Raw genomic sequence first — 26534 nt, forward strand, 5'->3', positions numbered from 1 at the left:
CTCTTCCACTGCAGCGGGCAAGGGTTCAATCCCTGGTTGGGGAACTAAGATCCCACATGCCACGTGGTGGGGCCAAAAAAATGGGGCTCATAGGCCCCAAACGGTCTGTTCTTCAAGGCTTGGCTCATACATACTAATGGGAGGCTAGAGCAGTCACTGGCTAAGGTGTGACCAGCAAGGCTATAAGCCATATACTCCACCCCATCCCCTCCCTTCTCATGGATGCAGAGACCTGCCCAAAGTAGGGCAGGGGAGGGCAGTGTTTCAACTCAACTCCCAGGAGCGCCTGTCCCTGAATCTCTGGTGACATTTGTGCAGGACTCTTGCCCCAGACATAAATCAGAGTCCCTGAGTGTGACCTAGGAATCAGCCCTTTAGACAGGGTGAGGGTGAGATTAGTTGTGTTGACACTGTCGACCGGGCAGGTCGTCGATCAGTGTGGCTAATTAATACCTAATGAAATGTACATATTGACTTTCTCCACTCATTCCATGGCAAAGGTATACCACTTGGAGATAGAGCAATGGCTCCAACATCCGCTCGGAGCTCTGTCCTGGCACATTTCCATGTTGGAAGTCTCGAAACCACTCACAAGGCAGGCCTTCTGCTCTGGCCCTCATCTCATAGTCGGGGAGGTACAGGTGGTCAGAGCGTCTAAGCTTGGGTCTGCGGATCTGGCCTGTCCACAGTGGCCTGGCCTCAGTGCAAGACCCTCGCCTGTGTCTCTCATCAGGACCACGGACCAGGTCTTCAACCCAATCCCCTCTCAGGACCCTCTCGTGCTCCCTGGACTGGCCTCTTGGGTCCTGCCATATTCAGGCTTGTTTGTTTCCTCTGCCCCAGTTCCTTGCGGGTAAGTCTGAGCCACACCCATGTCCCATACCCTTCCGAGCTGGTGTTTCTGCCTCCCCTACACCTGTCCCTGACCCTGGCACACAGATATTTACAGATTATAGGAAAGTTGTGCTGTAAGGCTTCAGGTCTGTTCCACTCCTGGGAGCTGTGCTGGTGGTGGCATTCCAGGACATTGTATAAATACCTGATTCTAACAGTGGCAGAAGAAGCACAGTGCTATGGGTGACTTGTTTGAAGGAGAACAGGACCTGGATTCAGGACAACCTAGGTCTGCCTTAGCTTTCCCACGTTTTCCCTATGTATCTTTAGACAAAGGTCTCCAGACGCCTTGGTCACCCTTCTGTAAAACTGGGATGATCCAGACCAAACTCCGTAGGTAAGCATGTGCCAAGGAGTGGCAAAGAGCAAAATGAAGACAACCGTTCGTGTGTCTGGGTCCTTGCTGGCACCAAGCAGATGCTCCCATCTTCCAGCAGGGAGGCAGGTGAGTGAGGGAGCCCACGGGGCCTGTGCACACGGGCCACCTGGAGGGCCTGCGAAGTGTGTTCCGACCCTGCTGGCCCCGTCTTGTCTGAAACAGCAGAGGCTGCTGGACAAGCACCTCCTTCAGTAACGTCCTGGCAGGAATGCTGGCTCTGCTGCTCTAGGGGTTAAATGAGGTCTGAAGTTCACGTCTACCCAGGACCTCAGGAAGTGACCTCATTTAGAATAGGGTCTTTCAGGTGTAATTAGCTAAGGATATCAAGATGAGTCATCCTGGATTTGGTGGACCCTAAATCCAACGATGAGTGTCCTTAAAGGAGGACACACATACGGGGAAGAAGGCCACATGAAGACAGGTGAAGGGACTTCCCTCGTGGTCCAGAGGCTAAGACTCTGCACTCCCAATGTGCGGGGCCCAGGTTCGATCTCTGGCTGGGGAACTAGATCCCACATGCCGAAACTGAAAGATTCCCTCATGCCCCAACTAAACAGTCTGCATGCCATCACGGAGACCAGAGATCCTGCGTACCGCGAGTAGGACCCGGCACAGCCAAACAAATAAAAATTAATTTTTTTAATTAAAAAATAAACCTTCAGAAGACAGAGATGAAGATTAGGGTGCTAGAGCTGCAAGCTGAGGAACTCAAGGACTGCTGGCAGCCATCAGAATCAAGGAAAGGGTCTCCCTCAAGGTCCAGGTAGGACACAAGAGTGCTGTCTTAGTTCTGGCTGGGTGGCTTATAAAAAGAAATATATCTCTCGTGGTTCTAGAGGCTGAGACATCTAAGGTCAGGGTGCCAGCAGATTTGGTGCCTGTTCAGATTTTCTTTCTGGCTCATAGAAGTCTACCTCTCTGCATCCTCACAGAGCAGACGGGGCAGGAAAGGCCTCTTGGGCCTCTTTGAGAAGGCCACTAATCCCACTCGTGGGGGCTCCCCTCTCATAAGGGAATCATCTCCCCAAGGCCCACCTCCTAATACCATCACATGGGGGTTAAGTTTCAACATATGAATTTTAGGGGAGACACAAGCACCCAGTCCACAGCACCTGCCAATCCCTTGATTTCGGACTTCTGAACTCCACAACAGTGACAGGATAAACTTCCGTTGTCTCACACTGTCCAGTTTGGGGTTATCTGTTATGGCAGTTCCAGGAAACTATACAGCAGGAGTCTGAGCCTCCCAAGTGCACACCGTGCCTCGGCTAGTGACCTGCCCGTGGCCCTGAGGTCACTGCACCTCTCTCTGTATCCCACAGGTTGCCCTGATGGCCAAGCTTCAACAGAAAACCTGGCTTCTCCTGATCTCTGTTGAGCCCCTGTAACCTAAGCTCTCAGCTGCAGCAAAAGGTATTCAGTGAAGAAAACAAACATTGACAAGCATATTTTAAAAATAGCACAGGGACCAGGGAGGGGCCACTGGGGCAACATTCTACTTTTTAAACTGGGTGTTGGTTTCCTTATTCTTTCTACCTTCTTTCTTTTCATGTGCACATTATGTACTATTATTACTAAGAAGCAGTTCACATTTAAAATAAAAAATACAATGCATTTTTTAAAAGAGCTGGCTTGCAAAACCCAAACAAGCTAACGGCTCCAATCAACTCAATAATCCTCTAATGTCTAAGTGCCAAAAGAGAAGACTAAAATATGGGATGACAAATGTGAAAAGGCCTGCCCTTGGTCTGAAGACGCCCTCCACCTGGCACCAATAGTGGGAAATCACTGACAACTCAACAGTCTCAAGACCTCTTCCTAAGTAGATTTAACATCTGTGACTTGTGTCAGCCTCATCAGACACCTTCATTCTTTTGCTGGATCCAAGTGTTTAAAAAAAAAAAAAAAGCAACAGTCAATATCTCCGGCCTCTCGTCCTGGGACCCCAGGCTGGCCCTGCATCTTTCTCTAGAAAGGACCGCCTCTCCCACTGCCAACTACCATAGTTTCCTTCAGAGCCCGGCAGAGGAGGGACTCAAATATTTTTTTGGACTGAACTTTAGACTCTCGAAGAGAAACAAATCTAATGTTTAATCACCACCCACTACGGGCAGGAACACCTCAGAGAGGGACAGATAGAAAGACTGGAGAGACCAGAACTTGACAACTGCCCTGGCCACCAGGGGAGGAATCGGGCATTCCAACTCCGCGCTGAGAATACTGATGAGCGCACAGCCTCCACAGAGAAGCATTAACCATTTAGATGCATGTGTCCTGTGGCCTGGCCACTCTTAGGAGGTTGCTGCAGTTGGATGTCAAACTCCATGAAGACAGAGAGGGTTTGAAGTGTCTCTGCTTGGCTGGAGCCCCACACACTTTTACTACCTATTTGCTCATGCAAGACTCAGTCTATTCACTGCAGTTTGGTTTGTAAAAGCAAAATATGAGGGACTTCCTTGGTGGTCCAGTGCTCCCAACGCAGGGGGCCTGGGTTCGATATCTGGTCAGGGAAATAGATCCCACATACCACACCTAACACAGCACACAGCGGCAACCAAGACCCGGTGCAGCTCAATAAATAAATAATAAAAAATAAATATTTTATAAAAAAGCAACATATGAGAGACAACTTAAACATCCATCAGTACGGAATTAGTTATAAAGTCACCCACCGTTTTGATACAATGTGATACAAATTTACCAGTGGTTTAAAAGGGGTCCTTAGACCACCTCTAGAAGGGAACATTGTTATATACCAGAAACTATTAACAATGAGGCCTCCAGAGTGGGATAGGGTACAGGTATGGGGAAATCTGCCTGATTTTTACTCCCGCTTCCTTTTGTACTGCTTGATTTTATTCATTTATTTTGACCATGTATATCAATTACCTTGTCAGTTTATTCATATCTTTGCATATGTGTATATATATATATAATATATGCATGTACACACATACATATGAAATGTGTGCATGTGTATATATGTACATTACAGATACACATACACACACATTTTAAATTACTCTGTTTGAATTTGGACAGAAAACCCCAATGGCTTTAGAACAAGACCCTTCAGAACATTCCAGCACCATCTTTGCAGGGAGAGAAGGGGGTGAGGGGTGGATAGGTGTTAAGAAGTACTGTGCAAGCCCTACAGGAAACAGTACGTTATTGCTTTTTTTTTTTTTTTTTAACAATAAAGCCATCAGCCTCCTTCTACACTGCACACTTGCAAATCACACTCCAGGGAACTTAAAAAGTTCCAGAAAAATCTTTATCCCCAGCACCAAGCCAGGCTACAGTTTTGCAGTTTATCTCTAAGCAGCTGAAACATTAGCCTTCTCACTCTGAAGAGTGTTTCCTTACTCTCTCGGTTTATCAGCATCAAGAGCCCAAGGAGCTCTCCTGGGTCAGCAAGGAGACTCGGTCTGTAAGAGCTGGAGCCAGAGTCCCAAAGCCTGGCAATCCCTGCCACCAGGCGACACTGCGAGCTGGGCCAGAGGCACCCTAGGTGTTAAAGCCCAGCTGCAACAGTGCCCCCGCCCCCACCAGCTCCTGGACTCTGAGACACGTGCTCAGAAAGCAACCAGGGGCCGCCCCTTCCAGCTCAGCCTTTCCAGACCCAGTCAAAGTCATGACTCCTGAGGAACAGCTGCAGCGAGGGTGGGGGTCCCCTCCCTACCAGTCCCTCAGAAATAAACACAACAGATGGGGAAAAGTGGGGGAGGTCCACAGAGAAGGGTCAGCAGCAGTGCTCAGCGCTTGGGAAGAGGTGGGCAATGCCACTCTGGTTCAAACTGCTTTAGGTTCGTTGCTGGTAAAATGGAGATAATTCCAGTTTGTCTGGCTGATAGGATTATGCTAAGCCCGGAAATCACTTAACAGACCATCATAAATGAAAAAATAACATCTGGGTGGGCTTTTTTTCAGGGGGTGGTGGTGGAAGGTGCCATGATCCTGAGACAGCAAGGCTTGGGTGAATGTTGGAAAACCTGGATTATAGAGTGGGCACAAACACAGGTGCATGTGGAAGAAAGTACAGGTGGGTGCAGACTGGGGGGGTTCAAGTCACAAGGGGCTGCCAAGGGCACCAGACAGGTGTGTACATGTGCAGGTGGAAGTACCTGAGGGCGCTGACCCAGATTACTTAAGATGGGGGCAGTGAGAGGGTCGCAGACTTGGGCGTGAGAAAAGGCAGTGGGGGAACAGGAACAAGCCCAGGCGTGAGCGGGGAATGGTGAGTTTGGGGTCACAGGCTCCGGCGGCGGTGTGGGGGTGCAGGCTCAGGTGTGGTGGCGCCGAGAGGAGAGGAACGCCCTATGGTGTAGGGGCATCATCAGGATAGGTCTCGGACGACGGGCGAGGAGCGGTTCGTGAGTTGGGGGCGCGGTGTCAGGTGTGTGAGGGCGAAGCAAGGTAAGTGGGGCCAGAGAGAGACAGGTGCGTGTAGGGGTGCAGAGTCAACTGTGCGAGGCACCTGGGGGCATGACCCCAGGGGTGTGGGGGGTGCCAGCGAGGCGGACATTCTCAGGTGTCTGACGGGAGATGTCAACGAGAAGGGCTGTGCTGTCAGGGGTGTGTGGGCTGTCGGCGAGGGCCTCAGATACGGCTGCGGGGGCCCCAAGGGGCCTCAGGCGCGGGGTGTGGGGGTCGGCCGGTGGGCTTTAACCTCTCCCCGCCCCCGCGATGCTGCTGTCACGCCCCGCCTCGTCCGCCCCCGCCCCGGGCCCATGACAGGACTGTGCCTCGCCCTAGGGCGGCCCGACAGGCGCGGGCCCCCTCGACGCCTGCGCTGCCCCGCGCCCCCCGCGCCCCCTCACCGGCTGGGACGCGTCGCCGCCGCCGCTGCCGCCGCCGCCGCCGCCGCCGCCGCCGCCTCCAGCCGCCACAGCCCCGCCCCGCGCACCGTCCGCGCGCGCCGCGGGAGGGGGCCCAAGCCGTACTCCGATTGGCTGAGTGCTGGCCAACCACCCCTGGAGGCAGCGGATATTGGTGGGCATGAAGCGGACGAGCAGCTGCTGAAGCCAATCACTGAGGGGTGGAGGCGGGACTATTGGGAGAGGCACTGGGGCCCCCGGGTGGTCCAGCTGGGCGAGAGGCGCTGGGAGGCGAGGGCCCGGAGGCGGGAGAAGATTGGAGCCGCGGAAGAAGACGGGCAGCCCTGATGGCCAATGGCTGGGGATCAAGGGCGGGGCTCCGAAGAAACTTGCGCGACTGGCGCAGGAGGAACTGAGGGCGTAGCCCGGGGCGTGACGGAGATTGGCTTAGAAGCAAAGACTGGCAAGGCCTGCGGCCAGTCCTAGGGGTCGTCGGCCGTGCGCCCTGGACTAGACTTGGAGCAAAGGAAAGTGCAGAATTTGGCCCTGAACGCGGTGGCCGGAGATGGCCTCGAGCGTTCCTTGAGGCTGTGGCGAAGTCAGACCCTCTGGCCACGCAGTGCAGAAGCAAGACCTCCAACTTAGGCCGTGAACTTGGCCATCACGGCCGAAGGACTCGTGAATAATTCAATTCCTTACTACCCACTATTCCGCTGCGGATGATACAGAGAGGATGAGACTCGATGGAGGTCACTCAGCTGCAGCGCAGGGTAGTGCGAAGACGTGGAAATAGGTGGAAACCTACTTAACGCGTTTTATGATTTTCTGAAAATGTTCTTCCAGGGATCAAATGACATCCGGGCCATCGCCCTGCTAAGCCTTTGGTGAATAAACCGAATCCTAGGACCACAAGCCCATGAGGTCAAAGCGACCGTTGGCTCCATTGGCTCCATTGTACAGAAACCAGAGCACAGACAGGTCAAGCTCCTTGCCCCTGGTCACACAGCACTTCAGCAGGCTCCAAGTAGCCTACTTTCTGGAAAAGGGGTGGTGAAGACCCCACCTGCCAATGCAGGAGATATAAGAGTTGTGGGTTCTATCCCTGGGTCAGGAAGGTCCCCTGGAGGAGGGCATGGGAATCCACTCCAGTATTCTTACTTGGATAATCCCATGGGCAGCGGAGCCTGGCGGGCTATAGTCCATAGGGTCGCAAAGAGTCTGACACGACTGAAATGACAGAATGCTCACAAGGCAGCGTCAGAGCTCAGCCACTGCGGGCCTGAGTTACCAGCCACTGGCTGACGACACAACCTTGAGTAAGGCCCTCAGATTCCTCATGGGACAAAGATTCCTACACCTTGACCCTTCCTCTCTGGGGCTGCTCCTCTGAGAACTTATATTCCAGCCCTCCCCTTGACCTTCAAGTGAAAGCCTTTGCCCCCTCTGCAGGTTACATCCGGCCTGTGAGTCCCAGCTTTTCTATGAGGTGAGGGGTCAGGGATTCTTTGCAGATAGGGAAGCAGCTGCTGTCCAATGCTAGGCTGTGTCATTGGCACCTCTCCTGAGCCCACCCCGTTCTCTGACTCACCAAGTGCCAGGGCAGAGAGGATTACAAATGTTCCAGATACTGGCTCTTATTTCCTATAGGTGTGGGCTGGGGTTGGTGGAGATCAAGTTCAGAGCCAGGGAAGCCTGGGAGAGAACAAGGTTGAGCTAGGCTGTGAAAACGGCTCACATTTCAGGGCTGCGCAAACCCCCTGCTAAATGCGTAATCTGTAACTTCTCAAAGGGCCTCTGTAAAGAAACAGTGGGGGGCTCACAGGGGCGAGCCACTAGCCTGGGCCTACCATCTGACTCCTGATATTCCCAGTATATTCCCACCTGAGCCTCTTCTCAGGCATCTCCCAATTGTGGTTTGCTTCCCCTGCAACTTCCAGGCCCTGGGCTAGATTTTGTCCTCTGGAGAAGAGGAGGAAGCGGCATGCTGAACATCTGCTGGGTGTTGGGTCTTTCCTGAGCCAGACATTTCTCAAACACCATCTCATGACCTGACTTCCAGATGCGGGTGATGATGCCCATTTTGCAGATGGGAAAACTGAGCTTTGTGCAACAAGTATTTCTTGCTGGGAGGGCCCGGGGCTGGGTTTGAACCCCTGCTTTTCTTGACTTGCTAGCCACAGGACCTTCCGCAAGTGCCTCAAATTCCCTTGCCTCAGTTTCTTCAACTAGCTCCTAGGGTTGATGGGAATGTTAATAAAATGAATGGAAGCAAACCATAACATGTTGGCCACAGCAAGTGTTTGCCGAATGTTGGCTGGATAAACTGTTCTTTTCAGGGTCTCTGTTTCCCTCTCTGTAAATAGCACCTGATGGAATGTAGACATAGACTGACTATGGGTATGGTTTGCCATGCAAAGAGAGAGATATTTGTACTGGCGAAGTCCCCAGCTGCAGCGCCCACCTGCTAGGTCCTGTGAGGGCGGCAGCAAGCTCCTGGAAAGTCCCACAGCACCCCCAACTGGGGCAAGGGTCAGGCAGTGGCCCTGGAGGTGCTCACTGGGCTCTGGCTTCCGTTTGCTCATCAGCAAGCTGGCACTGGCCCATCTCTCAACAATGGCAGACAGTGCCTCTCAGCATCAGCAATAGACACCCCCCACCACAGGCACCTTGGCTGTACCTAGCCAGGGTGCCCAGGGGACCCAGCTCTTCCCTGTCTGCTTGGCTTCCCCTGGGCAGGACACCGACTCTCTGCACCTCCAGTTCTTTCTGTGTCTTGGGAATCCCAGGAATCATCTGACATGACGGCCATGAGCCAGGCCTGGGCACGGTGACAAGGGCTTAATCAACCAAGGCTAGAGAGCTGTTTGCCCAAGGTCAGGTTAGCAACACTGGCAGCAGCAGAGGGGCATGCAGGCAGGCTGAACCGGGCTCCCAGCCCATCCTGGCCCCTCGAGAGCTGGCGAGTCTGCTTCTCATCTGGAGAATGGGCTTCCCAGGCCCTGCCTCTCAAAGGTGTTCACAGTGAGAGAGCAACATTGTTCCTTCCCCAGGACCCCAGGCCCTTCCCTGGTTGGAGGGACACATCCTTGCCATCTTGGACACCACAGAGATGACAGTAAGGACTGACTGGTTTCAAGGCAGCCTCACTCAGTGTCCCAGAGGCTCAGAAAGGTCAGGCCCCTCCTCTAAAAGCACACAGCAGTAGAGGAAGAACTGAATGTGGCGGCCCCTCCCTTATAGCAGCTCCCCCCTCAGCCCACACTTCTGTCATTAAGGAGGACAGGAGAGAAGCGCTCTTTAGAAGAGTGCTATGTGCCAGACACCCCGAGCCAGGCCATGCTGGGGGCTGCGGCCCTGTGCAGGGACACATTTAAGCCCATTTCCAGGTGAGGCAGCAGAGGGTCACCTGAGGGGGCAAAGGAGAGACTGGAATGTGGGCCTGGTGGACCTCAGTGAAATGTGGGCTCTTCAGTTGGAGGCGGGGTTCCACCAGCCTGGGGATGTCCCAACAGGCCCTGACCCACACCCACGAAGGCACGCTCAGGCAAGGTGGGGAGGATTGATAGGCAGGAGCCACCCCTCTCGAAGAAGGCTGCAGCTGTGGGAAAGTTGGCCAGGATTCCAGGGGAGGGGACTAGGGCGGGAAGGTCAGAGGCCTTCCCTCCAACCACGCTGCATATCTGTTCATTTACTCAGGGGTACATTTGAAAACACTGGTGGGAAGCTGGCGCAGAGCCGGGAGACAGGAGCCTGCTCATGGGCAGTGGGCTGGGGCGGGGAAGACAAAGGAGGAAGGAACATGAGTGGGGTGACCTCAGATGGGGGCAGAGGTCAGGGACACAGCACAGTGGTCATGGGGCGCCAGGGCAAGGAGGCAATAGACAATTTCCCTGAGAAGGCAATGGGTGAGCTGGAACCTAGTGCCAGGAAGGAGCCAGCCAAGAGGAGGGCTGGGGAAGGATGATCCACACAAGGCAGGACATGTGCAAAGGCCCTGAGGTGGAGAGGCTGGGGTGACCAGAACTGTGATTACAGGGCAACATGGGGAAGATGCGGGTAGGAGGTGGGCAGGGCCTGGAGGACAGTCTGGTTTCATGTGGAGGGCAAAGGGGAGCTACAGGGAGACTCAGAGCAGAGCTGAGGCAGGAGTTACAGGGCTGGCACCTCAGGCTTGCCCGAAATGGACAAATAGTACCCACCACCCATAAGACAGATGGAGGAACAGGAGGCTCATGGGGCCTCCAAGGACACAAGACTGATCCAAGGTCTCATGGTTGGTAGCCTGGAGCGGGTATGGATCATCCCACCCACTGGCTGAGTCCCCAGTGAGCGAAGACAGGCCCGGGGGCCTGGGGCAGAGGTTCTCATCAGCCCACGGAGCTGGCAGGGCCCTCCCCATCTGGAGGGGAGGTGGGACCCGGATGACGCTCCTCCCACAACTCTTCCCCGGGCCAATTTCCACCGGGACCAGGAGCCTCCCGGGAAAGGGCTTGCGCTGACTTCAAGGACTGAATTCAGACCTTTTTCAGCCTAGAGGCGGCGAATGACAAGCAGGGTGGGGGGAACTCAAGAGGGCTGAAAGGGGTCCTGCCCTGTGGGCTCGAGCTGGCGGGCCTGACGCCAGGAGGCCACCGGGGGCCTGGGGCAGCCCTGACCTGCCTGGAACACGGGGGCTGCCAGGAGCAGCCAGGTGACCACGCCATGGGCCTGAGGGTGAATAAGGAGGAGAGCTAGGGTCTGCCAGGCACCGCTGCTGGGCGACACCTTCAAGACACTTGCAGAGGGTGGGCAATGGGGGCAGCAACAGGGCTGCCCACCTTACGGACGGGGAAATGGGTGCTCAGAGAGGGAGAGCTGGCTGCCCCGGCCGGCTGGCCACCCGGCACCTCGACACAGTCAGGGGGGAGAGCGCAGGACACTTCTCCTGGGGTGACTCGGCCGCTGAAGAGAGATGACCCGGTGTCTCGCATGCGCCCAGCTCTGCGCCACCGCCCTATGGAGGGGGCTCTAGCCCCTCCCCTCTCCCCATTTTATGGAGGAGAAAGTCAAGGCTCAGAGAGGTGGTGTTACTCGCTCAAAGCCACAGAGCAGAGTGGGGGCCAGACACTGAGTGCTCCAGAGCCCCCAGGGCAATGTGCCCTCAGACAGAGCGACGCTGGCACCCACGGATCCCAAGTCTGATGACGACCCCAGCACCCACCCCTCTGAGAGTGACAGCAAATCATATATCCCAGGCTGTTCTCAAAACCCTTTGCTTTCCTCAGTGAACCCATGACCTCCCCAAATGCGCACCCCTCTCCCCTGTCCCTTGAGGCCACTGGCTGCAGCCCCCACTCCCCGTGGTGCTATGGAAGAGACCCCTCCATTGGTCAGCCAACAGTCTTTTATTACCAGGCTCCACTGGCTGGCCTGGGACACCTGGAGACCAACGAGCCTTGGTAGGGACCTCTGCTCAGCACAGCAAGGCACCTGGGCTCCAACTTACAGGTGAAAGAAGCAGAAGCAGGGATGAGAATGGACTTTCAGGCACAGAAGCAGGGTCCCTGCCCTGCTTTGAGATCGGTCAGTGTGGTTTCCAGATTTCAGGCAGACTTCCAGCAGGAAGCAGCGCTGAGGGGGCACTTCTATCAGCAAAGGGCGGTGGGGTGGGGGTGGGTGACAGGGCGGACGAAGCCGATGCTCTTAGCCGGTGGCCGAGCGGAAGAGCATGCAGAGGGGCTGGGACCCGAGGGCCACTTTCTGCCGTGCAGGTGCCTCACTAAGACTCCCTGCCCACTCCCTGGCCTCTGCCTGGTACCGGTTGGAAAGGTACTCTTCTGGACGGGGGAGGCAGCTGGGGGCAGACTGGCAGGGCACGGAGTGCTGGCCTGCCCCCAGGTGGTTCCCGAGTCACACGACTCACCCAGAGTCACAGCGCGCATGGGCCTGCGGTCACGGCGCCAGGTCGCCCTTCTGGCCAGTCCACAGCTCTCGGAGCTCGACGTGGCAGCCCAGGTCCCGCAGGGCGGCCTTGGCCACGTCCTCACAGTCGTGGTGGGTGGCTCGGGCTCGCGAGATGAGGGCCTCGGCCCCCAGGTCCAGGATGGGCTGTGAGAAGGCTTGGCTGCGTGCCACCAGGTTTCGGATCAGCATGCAGGCCTGTTTCTGGAAGGGAAAGCAGGTCAGTGGCTGTGAGTCAGGAGGTGGGGCCCGGGGGTGGGGTCCACTGTGACCTTGGGGTCATCATAACACAACATGACTGCAGGCAACATGCGATAGGTGCCTACGCTATGACTCATCAAGCTAGGCCCATGCCTCCACTTCAGCCTCTTGGCACTCTGGCTGGGCTGATCCCCCCAGCTTCCAGGTGAGGAGACTGAAGCTCAGGGTGGCCGAGTGTTGGGCAGCGGGGGCTGACTCCTCAGGTGTGGGACTCAAAGTCTCTGAGCAATGTCCTTGGATGCTGGCAAGAGCCCGGCCGGGGGAGGAGGGCAGAGAGACAGAGTGCAGAGCAGGGCTGTGCCCAGGGTCCATCAGTCAAGTACACTGTTGACTCATTCAGTTAGCATCTGGGCCCTCTGCCTCTGCCAGACAGGAGTGCTGAAAAATACCCCAACATGGGAGAGCTGGGGAGAAGCAGGTGAAATGAGGGCCTGCCTGGTCAGGGTGGTCAGGAGTGGACAAGGTGATGGGCCAGCCGAGGGCACAGCGTCCTAGAGGAGGGAGCCAAGGCCTGCCGTGGGCCTGAGCTTGGTGCGTCTCCAGACCAACCAGGAGGTCCCTGAGTCAGGATGGTAGGGAAGGTGGGAGCGGGAGGAGGGTGCATTTCTGACAAAGCTGTGCATGGCCCTGTCTATGCTTCAGCTTGACTGACCTCCAAAGCAGCAGCCTAAGGCGGGGCCAGGAACCTTCCATGATCCCAGCAGAGCCCCATCTGCGGGTCCAGCCAACTCCTCCCCCTCACCATATCCCTCTAAAGAGACTGTTAGGAAAAGGAAAGATCAAATACAAGAAGAGCAAAGGAACAGGAGAGAGGACAACAGAGGGCAGAGTTCAGCACGTTTCTGGACACTGGGGGCTGAGCAGGAAGGAAACCCTGGAGGCTTGGGTCACGGTGGTAATAGGGCAGGTCAAAGAGGACCTGCACCCTCTGCTCTGCCCACCCCTGGGACCTGCTGACTGGCCTCTCGCCCCACCTGCCCACCAGCCTCCCATCCTCTCCGCCTGCCGCCCACGCCTACTTGGACGCCAGCCTCCTGAGGGTGGGCCTCCATGGCCTGCAGCGTGGCCTGGGCCCCGCCGGCCTCCACGATGACGCGGCTGTTCGCTGGCTTGCGCAGGGCCAGGACGCACAGGGCCGCGCAGCTCTGCTCACACACCTGCGGGTGGGTCAGGGGGCGGCTGAGACGAGGCGGACGGACCCCCCACCAGCTCCTCCAGCTCCTCTGTGACCTCACTGCGGCCGACCACTGTCCGCCTACGTGTGTGCCGACCAGCAGGAACGGAAGCAATACTGGGATGTGTCAACCAAGCTCTTAGGGGTGACAGTCTCGCCCCACCCTGGCCCTCACTCACCCTGCCTGCAGCCTCTGGCTTGCTGGCCTCCGAGGCCTGGCCTGGCTCCCAGAGATGGGAAAGACCATCACGTGGATACAGGTGCTGATCTGGCTTTCCAGCCTTGTAGCCCTGCCTGGTGTGCCCCCGCCCTGGGGTGGGTACCTGGGGACTGGCCAGGTGCCGGGTCATGGCGGCCACAATGGACTCGGTCCCGCCGGCGCGGACGATGGCATCCTTCACGTCATCATTGCCTGCGATGGCCCTCAGAGCACTCAGCACCTGCTTCACCAGCTCCTGGACAGACAGCAATGCACAGGTTACCCCCAGCAGCACCTGAGCATCAGGTGCTGGGTTGCTGGGTGGTGGGAGGGGGTTCTTGAGGGAGGGTGTGGGGCTGTTTCAATGTTTGCTGTCTGAACACACATGGGACCACTCTGGGGCATGCAGGTGGCATGGAACAGCAAGGCTATCTATCACTCGCTGTATAGAGAAGGCAGGGGAGGCTTGGGGAGGTGGGCCCTGTGGTTCTGGCCACCTGAGTCTAGGACAGGCATTTGGATGACTTTGATCACCCCCTCGACCCCTCCCCAACCCCCGCCAGACACACAGAGGGGCGTGTGGCTCAGGTCAGCACCCAGAGCACGGGTGGCCTCGCTCAAGCATCACACACTTCAGCTGCCCCCACCACACCCACTCTGCTTCTCTCACTCCTGATTGAAAATACAAAGGTGCTAAAGGACGGTGGGGTGGGGTGGGGTGGGGTGTGTGGGTCTGTTTTCCCCCTAAGCTTTAGTTCCTTCCCACAGGTCGTGACAAGTGAAAACCGAACTTTGATTCTGGGCTCTGCAGACAAGGCCAGCATGTTCTCATGCAAGCCTGTCTGGCTGACCAGGGCCCAGAGGGGCAAGTTCACTAGGAGACCCAGAGCCTTTCCCAGAGATCAAGAAAAACGACAGACTGAAATTCAGGCGAGGGACTTCCCTGGTAGTCCAATGGTTAAGAATCCACCTGCCAATGCAGGGGGCATGGGTTCGATCCCTGGCCTGGAAATATTTCACAGGCTGAGGAGCAACTACACCCGTGGACCACAGCTCCCAGGCCGTGTGCCCCAGAGCCTGCTGTTCTGCAGCAGAGAAGCCCCCACGGAGAAGCCCACGCGTTGCAGCTGGAGTAACCCCTGCTCACCGCGGCAACCAGAGAAAGCCTGGGCACAGCAGTGAAGACACAGCAGCCGAGAAAAAGGAAGGGAAACTCAGGCAAAGGGGCTTCACATCCTGAGACGTCTGTGGACGCCCACCTGGTGGTCACTGCAGTCAGCCAGCAGGGCCACCAGGACGCTGAGGCCCCCGAGGTCGACGACCTCCTGGCAGAACTCGTTGCGGACAGCCAGGCGGGACAGGGTGCTGCAGAGCTCACTCAGGATGCTGGGATTGTCGGGGAACACTGCAGAGGGGGGAGAGGGAACCCGGGGTGAGGAGCGGAGAACCAGCCCTGGCTCTGAGCCGGCACTCCTGGTGGGAATCCCGAATCCCGCTCCACCAGGGCAGCCTGGCCCTCTGCCTGGCTGGGTGGCTGCCTGGTGGGGTGGAGGGATGAGGCAGGGGAGGAGGAGGACCACTGGGGGCTGCCCAGGCCTGTGGTGCCCCCTGCTGGCTGTTGGGGAAGACACGGGAATGTGCCTTCCCCTCCACTGTGCCCCAGATAAATTCCAGAACAACTGATGATCTCGACTAAAAAAAGAAAAACCATAATAGTGCTATAATAAAACATCCGAGACTATTTTTATGATCTTGGGTTGGGAATGACCTTTCTAAGTGTAACAGGACACCTAGAAACTGCAGAAGGACATATGGATAGAGTTGACCCAGGCAAAAATTAAACACAGATGCTGTAGACAAAGTTCAGAGGCACCAGGGAGGAGAGGCCTGACTGAGGATGATGGTGGGGAGGGAGGTTAGGGAGTTGCCGGTGAGGGGGGCGGGGGGGGGTGGGCACAAAGAGCCATAATGACACCGAGCTCAGTGATGGTCAGTGTACATGGCCCCCTGGCTGGGCCACAGCCCCCAGGGACTCCATGAACTGTAACCTGGGTGTGCTGTGGAGATACTCTGGAGATGTGGTGACATCCATGACCAGCTGACTTTTAAGTATAGCAGATGACCCTCGATGGTCTGGGTGGGCCTTGTCCAATCAGCCGAGGGCCTTAAGAGGGAACCTGAGGTCTCCCTCAAGAGGAAGCAGCTTGCTAAAGGACTATAGTTTTGGCTCCTGCCCAAGCCTCAGCCTGCTACATAAGTCTGAAAGCACTACAGCCACATGAACCAATTTCTTGCAACTAATCTTCCTGTGTATATATGTATACATGTATGCCAAAACACACACACGTGCCCCCTACTGGTTCTGTCTCTCTGGAGCACTCTCACTGATATGAACTCCTGTAAATAAACAAGGAAGATGTAACCCACCCCTCAGAAAAGCAGCTCAACTTTGCAGCCAGTCAGGCCCTGTTTTTCCCCCTCTCTGGAGATGCAGAGGGGAGACTGGGGCAGGCCCCACTCCCCCACAGATAGACCCAGAGTCGCACACACGGGCCTGGCAACAGAGTCAGAGCCATAGGGCAGGCTGCAAAGGGAAATTCACTCTTCTAGCACCTTCTGTGCACAAGACCCCAGTCAGGCCTTTTCCAAGGGGTGCAGTGCCCACGGGGCGGGAGTCTTGGTGCCCAACTGTCTGTGCTGTGACCTCCTGTGGCTGGCTCGTCGGGGTCACCTCGGAGTCAGGCACACGGACATGCACGAGAACAGTGGCCAAGTATGAACCAAAGCGTAAACCCCACCTGGAGCAGCCCCGGGGAGTGCCAGCAACACATCCCCGCCTTTGGGAGACAGCACCCTTATTTCTCCCTTTGAGGAGCCCTCCCATCCCAGTCTCAGTCTGTTTTTCTGGACAGAGTCAAGCGCTTCCCTAAATGGTTCTAGAGGTGAGCACAGCATGTGGTCCAGGCCAACGATCGCTGGCTTGAAACTCTCCTGGAAAAACTAGGTGTAAGCACAGGGTCCTGCTAGGGCCGTTATGTAGGTGGGACTGAACTGGCGCCTGGGGCCAACCATGCTTGAACCTAAACCAACCTAAACCCTGGTTTAGGGCCAACCTAAACCCTGACTCTTCACTCTTGCCACACCTACTCCTACCTTTGGCGGCCTCAATGAGCACCTTTAAGCCTCCATTCTCCTGCACGATCATCTTGGCGTGGTCATGGGCATGGCCAAAGGGCACACGGATGTCATCGTCAAAGGTCATGATACGTAGGGCCCAGCAGGCCTCCCGGACCACGTCGGCACAGTGGCTGTGCCGGGTGATGGCGCCCGTCAGCAGGGGTAGCACGCCGGCCTTCACCAGGCTCTGCCGGTTCTCCTCGTGCTTCAGGCAGGCGTGGCGCACGCAGCGGATCCCGGAGCAGGTCACGTGGGCCGAGTCAGCATTGTGGGCCAGCGTGGCCACGAGCAGCTGCAGGCCCTGGGTGTCCAGGAGGTCGGGCTGGCCATCAGTCAGGGCAGACAGGGCATTGAGGGCCTGGAGGAGGAGGCCCTGGTCACCCGCTGCAGCCAACTTCCAGGTCTCCAGGAGGATGGAGTAGGCCCCCTTCTCGGCTGCCAGAAAGCGGCAGGCCTTCTGCTGCTTGCACTGCTCGCAAAAGCGGGCAAGCTGTGCGGACGCCTCCTGCAGGTGAGAGCGGGCCACAGATTCCCGCAGGTCATCCAGGGCCTAGGGGACATGGGAGAAATGTCAGGGTCAGCTCAGTCCGAAGAAGGTCACAGTGGCAGTGCTGGGCCCCGCTGGGATCCCTCTGCCTGGGATCTGGGCCTCGGTGGAAGTCCTGTGGGGCCAGTTCCAGCTGGGGCCGCTTCCACACCTGTGCTTTTAGGAGCATTGACTGGGCTTGAGAGGCCACAGAGAGAGAGAGACAGAGGCCTTGCTATCTCAGTGTCCCTGACAAGGAGCCACACACACAGAAGTGCAGACAAGAAACATTCTAGCCCTGGGCACCAGTGCATGAAGTCCCCAAGTGAGACCATCCAGAAGGACCATCCAGTTGAGATTAGTCAACCCAGCAAAATCACCAGAAACAATAAAATGGCCATTGTTTGGGGCTGTTTGTTAGGCAGCCGTAACTAACAGACACACCCACCAACGGCCAGCTCTCTAAGGAAGGTGAAAGACACCTCCACCAGTTCTGCCCGTATCATATGCCTCGTTGGTCTCTCTCCTTCACTCCACAAGTATTTACTGAGCAACTGCCCAATGAAACCACAGTGTACACGTGGTTGGTTTACCCATGCTCAACTCGAAGCCCTTGGGGGGAAAAATTATAATGAGAGACAACAATCTGAATGGGACAGACAAGTCTAGTGGCCACTCAGTGCCATGACTTTGGGGCTCGTCTCAGCCTGAGCCCAAGATGAACCTCCGCATCTTGACATTATGCATCCAGCCCTAAGGAGAGTGGGTCTAGAGACACCACCAGCCCAAAGGGCTTAGATTTGGCCTCAACTGCCATGACAGTCAACAACGCCTGTCAGCCAACCCTTGCTGAGCTCAAATTTGTGGACTTAACTACGCATATGTTATGATGAAACTGAATATTAAGAAATTAGTTAAAACCAGAATGTGCGACTTGAATAAACACTTCTTCAAAGATACACATACAAATGGCCACTAAGCACATGAAAAGATGCTCAACATCACTAATCACTGCTGCTGCTGCTGCTAAGTCGCTTCAGTCGAGTCCAACTCTGTGCGACCCCACAGACAGCAGCCCACCAGGCTCCTCTGTCCCTGGGATTCTCCAGGCAAGAATATTGGAGTGGGTTGCCATTTCCTTCTCCCACTAATCACTAGGGAAATGCAATCAAAACCAGAATGAGACACCATCACACCCATGAAGGTGGCTACTGTTAAAACAAAGAAACAGAAAATAACAAGTGTTAGCAAGGATGTGGCAAAAAGTGGAACCCTGTGTACTGTTGGTGGGAATACAAAATGGTGCAGTTGCTGTGGAAAGCAAGTTCAGTGGTTCCTCAAAAACTTAAACCAAGAGATCGAGCAATTCCAGATACACACCCCAAAGAACTGAAAACAAGCTCAAAAATACGTTGGCACACCCATGTTCACGGCAGCATTATTTACAACAGCCAAAAGGCAGGAGCAACCCAAATGTCCATCAGTGAGTGAATAAACAAATGTGGTGTTTCCATAAATGGAATATCATTCAGCCATAAAAAGCAAAGAAATTCTGACAAGTAGTACAACACTTGTACCTTGAGGACATCAAGCTAAGTGAAATAAACCAGTCACAAAAGGACGAATACTGTGTAATCTCCCTTAGGTTCTCATCCAGGGCTGTCTCCTCCAGCTTCTCTTTTTATTACTACTTTCTTTTGCAGCTAGGTGAGTCACTTTTTCTCTTTGGATCTCAATTTTCCCATCTGTTAAATGGGGATGATAACCCCACCCTTGCAGGTATCTTTGGGTTAATAACAGATGGCACAAAGCAAATGCCTGGCATAGAACTGAATTCACAGATGGTTCTCAGAACTTTCTGCTGCTTCACCACCAGCTTACCAGTTTTCCTTAAGGAAAAGACTGAACCTCTGTGAGCTGTATTTTCCTTGTTTGGGCCGCGGTAGAGTGAGGGCAGGCTCTGGGTCTCTGTTCACCCATCAGAAAGCCAGGGATGACGTACTTACCACACACAGGTCAGCTGAAGTGCGGCGAGGAGGGGCTGTAATGTGCCAGTAAACAGTCAACGCTCAATAAGTGACAGTCTATGATTGCACTCTCTTTTCCTGGGATTCCTGTCCATTTCACTGAGCAAATTCAGAGCTTGGGAGGCCCAAGAGAGGTTCCTCCGGGGGGGGCCCTCCGCCCCCGGCTCCCAACACCAGGACAAACAGGAACACTGTCCGCCCCTTAGGCCCAGAGGGCTATCCATTCCCTGACCACTCTGTCAGCTCTAATCCCAGAATGCACACATGGGTGGGTGGGCAGAGCACGGGGGCCCCCAGGAGGCCCTCAGACATTGACTCAGGAAACCCTAGCTGCACACTCAGGCTTGCCTGTGCTTGCTGGGCTGGCTTGGACCTTCTGAGTCTGTGTCTGCCATCTGGGAACACGGAAAAAGATGCTCCCGACGATGAGGTGACGCAGGATCACGCATGTGAGGCCCACGTGGGCCGCCCTCTCTTACCTGCAGGATGTCATGTATGGGATCCTGGGGTCCATCCGCAGAAACTTTTGGGGCCATCTTTACAATGTTGCTCAGATCAACCCCTGTGGGAGGGCGGGGGAATCAGGAAAATAGGAGATAGGCGTCAGCCCTGCGGGCCTGCTGGGGTCACACCTGGGGTCCCTGCAGCTGGGACCACCCCACTCTGGAGGCCTTCTGGGATCTGCCCAGCTCCCCACCCCACCCTCCCTGCCTGGGCAGGGCCCAGCAGCCATGCCTACATGAGGTGTGGGGTGTGGGGTCTCTGCACCTTGGCCCTGTCCAGCCAGCAGGGGCAGAGGGGTAGTGAGGATGCCCGCCAGGGCTGCAGTGGGCGACAACTCTGCCTGGGGGGCTCAGAGGGGAGTGCAACCTGTGCTCTCCTCCCTGGGGGCTCCCACTGGTCTGCACCCTGGCCGCATCCCCACCCTTGCTGGCAGACCCAGAAGAAGCCCCCACTGTGCAGAACATGTCTAGGTACCCCTCCCATCCCTGTCCAGTGTTTAGTCCCTACTCTATGCCCGGGATGCTAGCTCCTGACCTGGAAGGTTGGATCCCCGGACTTCCTTGCCCTCTGGCGTCTGACTGGGTTTGGCCAATGGGAAGCCGGATCTGAGGTCAGAGGCAGGAGGAGTGGGAGGATAGGGTGTTCATTCCCAGGTTCCTGCCTCTGCCTCTGTCAGGTGACCCCCATGCTTTGCCATGGCCTGTCGTGGGAGAGGGGAGGTCCTGCTGTGGGGAGCACGGTCTCCCAACCCTGCCCACATGATTGCAAACAGCTCCCTCTTAACCATTCTCCACGGTCTGGCTTGGGCATGCTACCTGTTTTCAGAGGCTGGTGACCAATACCCCTTCTGCCTCCATAAGCTCACACTGGGGTGCAGGTGGGGCAGGGTGGCAGGTGGCCCTGTTTCTTTGGAGGGGGGTCAAGAAAAGTCTCTTTAAGGAAGCGACCATTAAAATGAGACCCACCTGGAAAGACCCAGCCCTGCAGATGTCAGGGTGCGGTCCAGGTGAGTGGGGGGTAGGCACCAGTGGGGTGGGAGGGGGTGGCCGGCCTGCCCGGGGCATAGTGTAGAGAGGACGGCACCCAGGGTAGTCATGCCAGGAGGGATGTGCTCACGGCAGGACACCACTCCTTTACATATTAGGAGCCATGGATGGGGCTTCCCTGGTGGTCCAGTGGTTAAGACTCCATGCTTTAGCCGCAGGGAGCCTGGGATTGATCCCTGGTCAGGGAACTAGAATCCTGTGTGCCAAGTGGTGTGGCAACAACAACAACAAAAAGAGCCGCGGACTGAAGGCAGCTTTGGGGCAAAGAGCCGGACCGGCGCTGAGGCGGATCCGCATCACCCTACCTTGCGATTCAAACTGCTCCGCGGCTTCTCTCACCGCCTCCTCTGGCCCCATCTCAAACTCCTGGATGTTCTCACGAACAGCTGCGTCAAAGGTCTCCTGGGTGATGCGCCTGGAGGCCATCTTTATCTCCTCCACGTGGGGCCAAGGACACCCAACAGCTGCTCTCAAGCTGGAAAGGTAGAAGTTAGACTTGTTGAGGGTCAGAGGGCAGCTGAGAACCTGGCCACCACCTAGAGAGCACCTACCAAGAGGCCAGAGCCTGTAACTGTCCTGGAAAAATTCTAACAACCTGAGTCACAGCAAAGGCTGATATCCCAACAGCCATAGACCGTCTAAAAGTACAGAAGGCGGCAGGTAGTTTAGTGTTTTATCTAAATAGGGCATGTTAATATAATGCATGCCCTTATAGTAAAAGTTGCTATTGTTGTTTGGTTGCTGAGTTGTGTCCGACGTTTTTCAACCCTATGGACTGTAGCCCACCAGACTCCTCTGTGCATGGAATTCTCCAGGCAAGAATACTGGAGTGGGTTGCCATTTCCTTCTCCAGGGGATCTTCTGGGCCCAGGGGTCCCACCCCCATCTCCTGCATCAGCAGGTTGATGTTTTACTGCTGAGCCACCAGGGAAGCGCCAACAGTGAAAAGCAGCAGTAGTAAAATAAAGGTAAAGTAATATCTTAATAATACATGTTGTGGAATTCTCCTGGGGGTCCAGTGGCTAGGACTCCGCACTCTCGGTGCAAGGGGCCTGGTTTCGATCCCTCATCAGGAAACTGGGTCCCACACGCTGCAACTCAGAGTTTGCATGCCACAACTAAAAAGCCCACTTGCCCCAATGAAGACCAAAGATTCCGCCACAGCTGAGACCTGGAGCAGCCAAATACATAAACAGTTAAAGAGTGATAATAATAGTATATGGTATATGTTATGTGATTATGTTATAATAACATTATAATATAAAGTTATACTACTCTGTAATACAGTTATGTACTTTATATATAATTATATAGTGAAATAACATTAACATAGCATACCATGGCACTAATACAATATAAATGAAATTAATAATGATGTTAAATAATTAAAATGAATAATATTAAATCATATTTATTACTTATTGCTTTTTAAACTTTTAAATTACTTTTTATTATTTATTTATTACTACTAATAAAAAATAAACAAGTAAATTAGAAGCTAATAGAAATAGTTACCTGTAAGAGGAGGTAGAGAAAAGGGTGGTGAGAGCAGGTATAGAAGCTGGATTATTCTCTCCTAACGTACCTTGCTTTAGACGGTTGAATTTGGAACTCAGGTAAATGATTTATGTGATTAAGAAAAGAAAAATGCCAAAATAAAAATAAAAGCAATGCCTAAAAATTAACAGCAAAATGAAACCCATGCACCTAATGGTATGTCTCTGTGGATGAGATCATTTCAGGCAATTTTAAAGCACAGTGATATGACTGCATATTCTAACTGGGATGTACCCTAAAGATGAAAGTGAAAGTCGCCAGTCACGTCTGACTCTTTGCAACCCCACGAACCCGCGGAATTCTCCAGGCCAGAATACTGGAGTGGGTAGCCTTTCCCTTCTCCAAAGGATCTTCCCATCCCAGGGATCGAACCCAGGTCTCCCACATTGCAGGCAGATTCTTTACCAGCTGAGCCACAAAGGAAGCCCAAGAATACTGGAATGGGTAGCCTATCCCTTCTCCAGCAGATCTTCCCAACTCAAAAGACAGAACTGCAAAAGAAAGTCTTCAACAGTTTTCAGTAATCATGTTATTGGAAACCTCATTAGTAATATTACTTGGAAATGATTACAGATATAGTAAATAAGTAATGATGTTTATATCATGAATAACCAGCATAGAAGAAAATAAGGTTTTAACAAAAGCAGAGAAGTAAAAGCTCAGAACTCCTAAATTTGAACTGGAAATACGACATGAACTCATTTTCTCTTAAGCAAAGAAAGAACCAATTTTCTATTAATATGAACTAAAAATGCCTGAAAATAATACCACAGCAGCAGTGAGCACCCTGAACACCAACTGTGGTCTCTACCATTTCCCACCAAAGAATCCAGGGCTCTTGGAGACAGAGTTGATTCCAGTTTTAGGCAGGAAACAGGCCAGAGGAGCCAAGAGCATCAGGTGAGACCAGAAAGCAAAGAAGCATCTAGAGACCACTGGGGTCACGTCAAAGGACTCAGGAGCCAACCCGCTGGGGCACCTGCTAGCTAAAGATGGGATAAGTGAGCATTAAAAAAAAAAAACAAAAACTACTGAGGCCACAAGCCATAATGAAGATCCCGTGTGCTGCAATGAAGACCCAAGGTGCCCAAATAAATAAACAAGTATTTGAAAAAAATTTTTAAAAAGGACACTCTCTTATACATTCACAGCAAAACTGAAATTTAACACAAGAGATTTAACACTGACCACAATGCTATTTTCTAACATACAGTACACGACGGACTTTCTTGATTATTGTAATATGGTCTTTTAGAACAGTTTTGTTTTTTTCTGGTCCTGGGTCCATTCCAGAACCATGTGTCACAGAAAGCACAGCAGCTGTGTTAGGGAGATGAAGGCAAAGATGGCACTAGGCCAAGGGCACGGGAATGTGCAAGTGTGGGCCGCGGGGGAACGAGCCACTCGAGCCCTCGCTTGTCTCTGTGCAGGCAGCACGGGATGTGACTGACTATTCCACCTGTGATTGTGCAGAAGCTCAGGGTCAGGTGGGGGAGGACAGGCTCCAGGGCAAGCAGGAGCAGTGGGGCTGTTGGTCAATTCCCATGTGTGACACAGGGACAAAGAAAGAATCTGCCTCACAGAATGTAGTGAAAATTCCACCCACCCATTTCACCAAAGCACTGAGAACTGGATTTGGCACAGAGCGCAATAAACATCACTTAGTTGTTCTTTTCCTCTTTTGCTTAAGAGGTGCTTCGGCCAGTTTCTTAGGGGGCAGGGGATTTTAGGGACTTAAACACCTTGCCTCTCTCCCTTGCAGATCTACCCCTCTTTATTTCCCGGAGCAGGGAGGCTGTTCAGCGGTTGCTAAGGATTTCTAAATCAAAGCTGGAGGAAAAGAATAAGGATTTTCTGTTTCAAGATAAGTGTTTCTCCAACCCGACAGTCTGTGTGCTGCAATGAAAGATCCCGAATGACAGAGTGAAGATCTTGGTGCTGTAGCTAAGACCCGATGCAGCCAAATAAATAATTAAGAAAAAAAAAGACACAAGAATTTCTCAGTGGGGAGCCTGCTCTGGTGGGGGGAAAAGGGTCCTGACCAGCTCTGGGGCTGGGTGCTACTGGGGGGACTCTGCTTCTGGCTCTGCCACCACATTGTTGCTTCCACCACCCTGGCCATGCTTCAGACCCAAGTGGGCCAATGACGAGAGGCCACTGGGTCACAGAAGTCATAAAGGGGAATGTCATTGTGCCTACTTTAAGGATGACGAATCTGAAGCTCAGAGAGGCAGCAAGAAACCTGGCCAAGACCCTGTTCTGTCTCATTAACACTTTCCCTCCACCTAGGTCCTTTGTGGAGCTTCCACTAGCTTGTCCAGGCTGCCTCCTCATGGGAGCCTTCCCTGGCTACTCAGACAGAGCCTGTGTACCCTCAGCTCTTCCCAACTCAGGAACCTCTCTCTGCCTAGCCCTGAGATCCCTGGGCTAGGGAGGTCGGTGTCTGGCTCTGGAACCACCATTTACGAGTCCTTCGAGGTCCCCTAGGTCCAGCACAGCCTGTGTGTTGGGCTGGGGGCAGTGATGAAAGTACAACGCTGGAGCTCATGAGAAAGAGGTGCCTGGGAATGGTCATCTGGGAGTCACCTGGGGAACAGCCCAGGCCAGGAAAGGAGAGAAACAGCATTACCAGCCTTCACGCTGCATCCAAGGCAGGCTGGGCCCCGATATTCATTGCAGCACTATTTACAACAACGAGGACCTGGAAGCGACCTAGATGTCCATTGGCAGATGAATGGATAAGGAAGTTGTGGTACATACACACGATAGAATATTACTCAGCTCTAAAAAGGAAAGCATTTCAGTCAGTCCTAATGAAGTGGATGAATCTGGAGCCTATTATACAGAGTGAAGTGAAAAAAAGAAAGACAAATACTGTACATTAACGCATATATATGGAATTTAGAAAGACGGTAATGATGATCCTACATGCAGGGCAGCAAAGGAGACACAGATGTAAAGAACAGACTTTTGGACTCCAGGAGGAGAGGGTGGGATGATTTGAGAGAACAGCATTGAAACACATATATTACCATATGCAAAATAGATGAAAAGTGCAAGTTTGATGCATGAAGCAGGGCACCCAAAGCCAGTGTGCTGGGACAACCCAGAGGGATGGGGTGGGGAGGGAGGGGGGGTTCAGGATGGGGGACACATGTATACCTGTGGCTGATTCATGTTGATGTATGGCAAAAACCATCACAATATTGTAAGGTAATTATCCTCCAATTAAAATAAATAAAATTTTTTTTAAAAGGCATGCTAGGGAGAAAGGAGTTATCAAGGCTCCCAACTAACAGCACGCTTCCCTCTCTAAGCCACCGTTCTGCTTATCAAGAAAACGGTGCCCTGACAAACCAGGGGCCCTGAATGATTCATCCTCCTCCGCCTGCCACACTCACCTTGGTTCAGGTGGCATCACCTGCTTCCCCTCCACGAGGCAGCCAGAGGGTGAATGGAAAGCAGAGAGCATCTCACTTACTTATTTAAAATCCTGCAGTGGCTTCCCAGCCTTCTCTGAACAAAATCCAGTCTCCTTACCAACACTTGCCTTACCTAGACCTTCTCACCTGTGCCTACCCGAGGGACATCCTTCATAAAGCAGCCCCCGCTCTCCTACTCTCTCTTATTATTTTAACATTATCTCAACATGGAGTGAAATGTTCCTTGTATTTATTTGCTTTTACTGCCCTAGCCTCCTCCCCAATGAAATTTAATCTGCATGAGAGCTGGGGCTCGTTCTATTAAATACCCCCACTACCTAGGATGCGGCCAGGCATGCAGCAGGCACGCGGTACATATATAGGTGTGAGAGAATGAATAAATGAAAAGAAAACGACAGGCATAAGAGTGGGCAATTTTGTCCACGGGCGGCTTCCGTAAGCCTACCATTTACCCAAAGCCAAGTCCTCGAAGGGCGCGCCCCCGTCACTAATCCGAGCCCGCGGCGTCCACTCCCGGCTCCTCGCGCGAGGAGGCTCGGCGGCCGCCGCTTCTCACCCGGTCTTCGGGGCCACGTGGGGAAAGGGTGGGG

At 54.0% G+C, this 26534-nt stretch overlaps 2 protein-coding genes across 8 annotated transcripts in view; both read right to left on the reverse strand.

Moving 5' to 3' along the window:
- Positions 1-6143, reverse strand: part of SLC25A42 (solute carrier family 25 member 42) — a 43095-nt gene extending 36952 nt beyond the window's left edge. The window contains exon 1 of the mRNA XM_061149751.1: positions 6094-6143. The gene's annotated coding sequence lies outside the window, so the exon portion shown is untranslated. The remainder of the gene's footprint in view (positions 1-6093) is intronic.
- A 5321-nt stretch (positions 6144-11464) lies between these two features.
- Positions 11465-26531, reverse strand: ARMC6 (armadillo repeat containing 6). 7 transcript variants are annotated; one of them, XM_061149764.1, is made up of 9 exons: positions 26397-26520; positions 21936-22115; positions 21250-21419; positions 19874-19956; positions 16818-17391; positions 14924-15069; positions 13789-13920; positions 13311-13448; positions 11465-12234 (listed from the first exon to the last, which is right to left on the reverse strand). In XM_061149764.1, exons 3-9 carry the CDS (start codon positions 21368-21370, stop codon positions 12022-12024), a joined length of 1407 nt encoding a protein of 468 aa, XP_061005747.1. In that variant the 5' UTR covers positions 21371-21419; positions 21936-22115; positions 26397-26520; the 3' UTR covers positions 11465-12021. The 7 variants fall into 7 exon arrangements, with proteins under 7 accessions (XP_061005747.1, XP_061005746.1, XP_061005748.1 ...); XM_061149763.1 differs by having other exon boundaries at positions 26390-26520; XM_061149765.1 differs by lacking the exon at positions 21936-22115 and having other exon boundaries at positions 26397-26531.
- Between the last annotated feature and the right edge of the window lie 3 nt (positions 26532-26534).

Source organism: Dama dama, chromosome 9 (genome assembly GCF_033118175.1).
Source record: "Dama dama isolate Ldn47 chromosome 9, ASM3311817v1, whole genome shotgun sequence".
Taxonomy (NCBI): domain Eukaryota; kingdom Metazoa; phylum Chordata; class Mammalia; order Artiodactyla; family Cervidae; genus Dama; species Dama dama.

Coding starts and splice junctions, on each gene's coding strand:
- ARMC6 (XM_061149761.1), bottom strand. CDS start 25,973: ATGCTCTCTGCTTTCCATTCACCCTCTGGCTGCCTCGTGGAGGGGAAG. Junction 13,921..14,923: donor CTGACTGCAGTGACCACCAG/GTGGGCGTCCAC, acceptor CTGTCTGTCCAG/GAGCTGGTGAAGCAGGTGCT. Junction 12,235..13,310: donor CTCAGGAGGCTGGCGTCCAA/GTAGGCGTGGGC, acceptor TTTCCCTTCCAG/AAACAGGCCTGCATGCTGAT.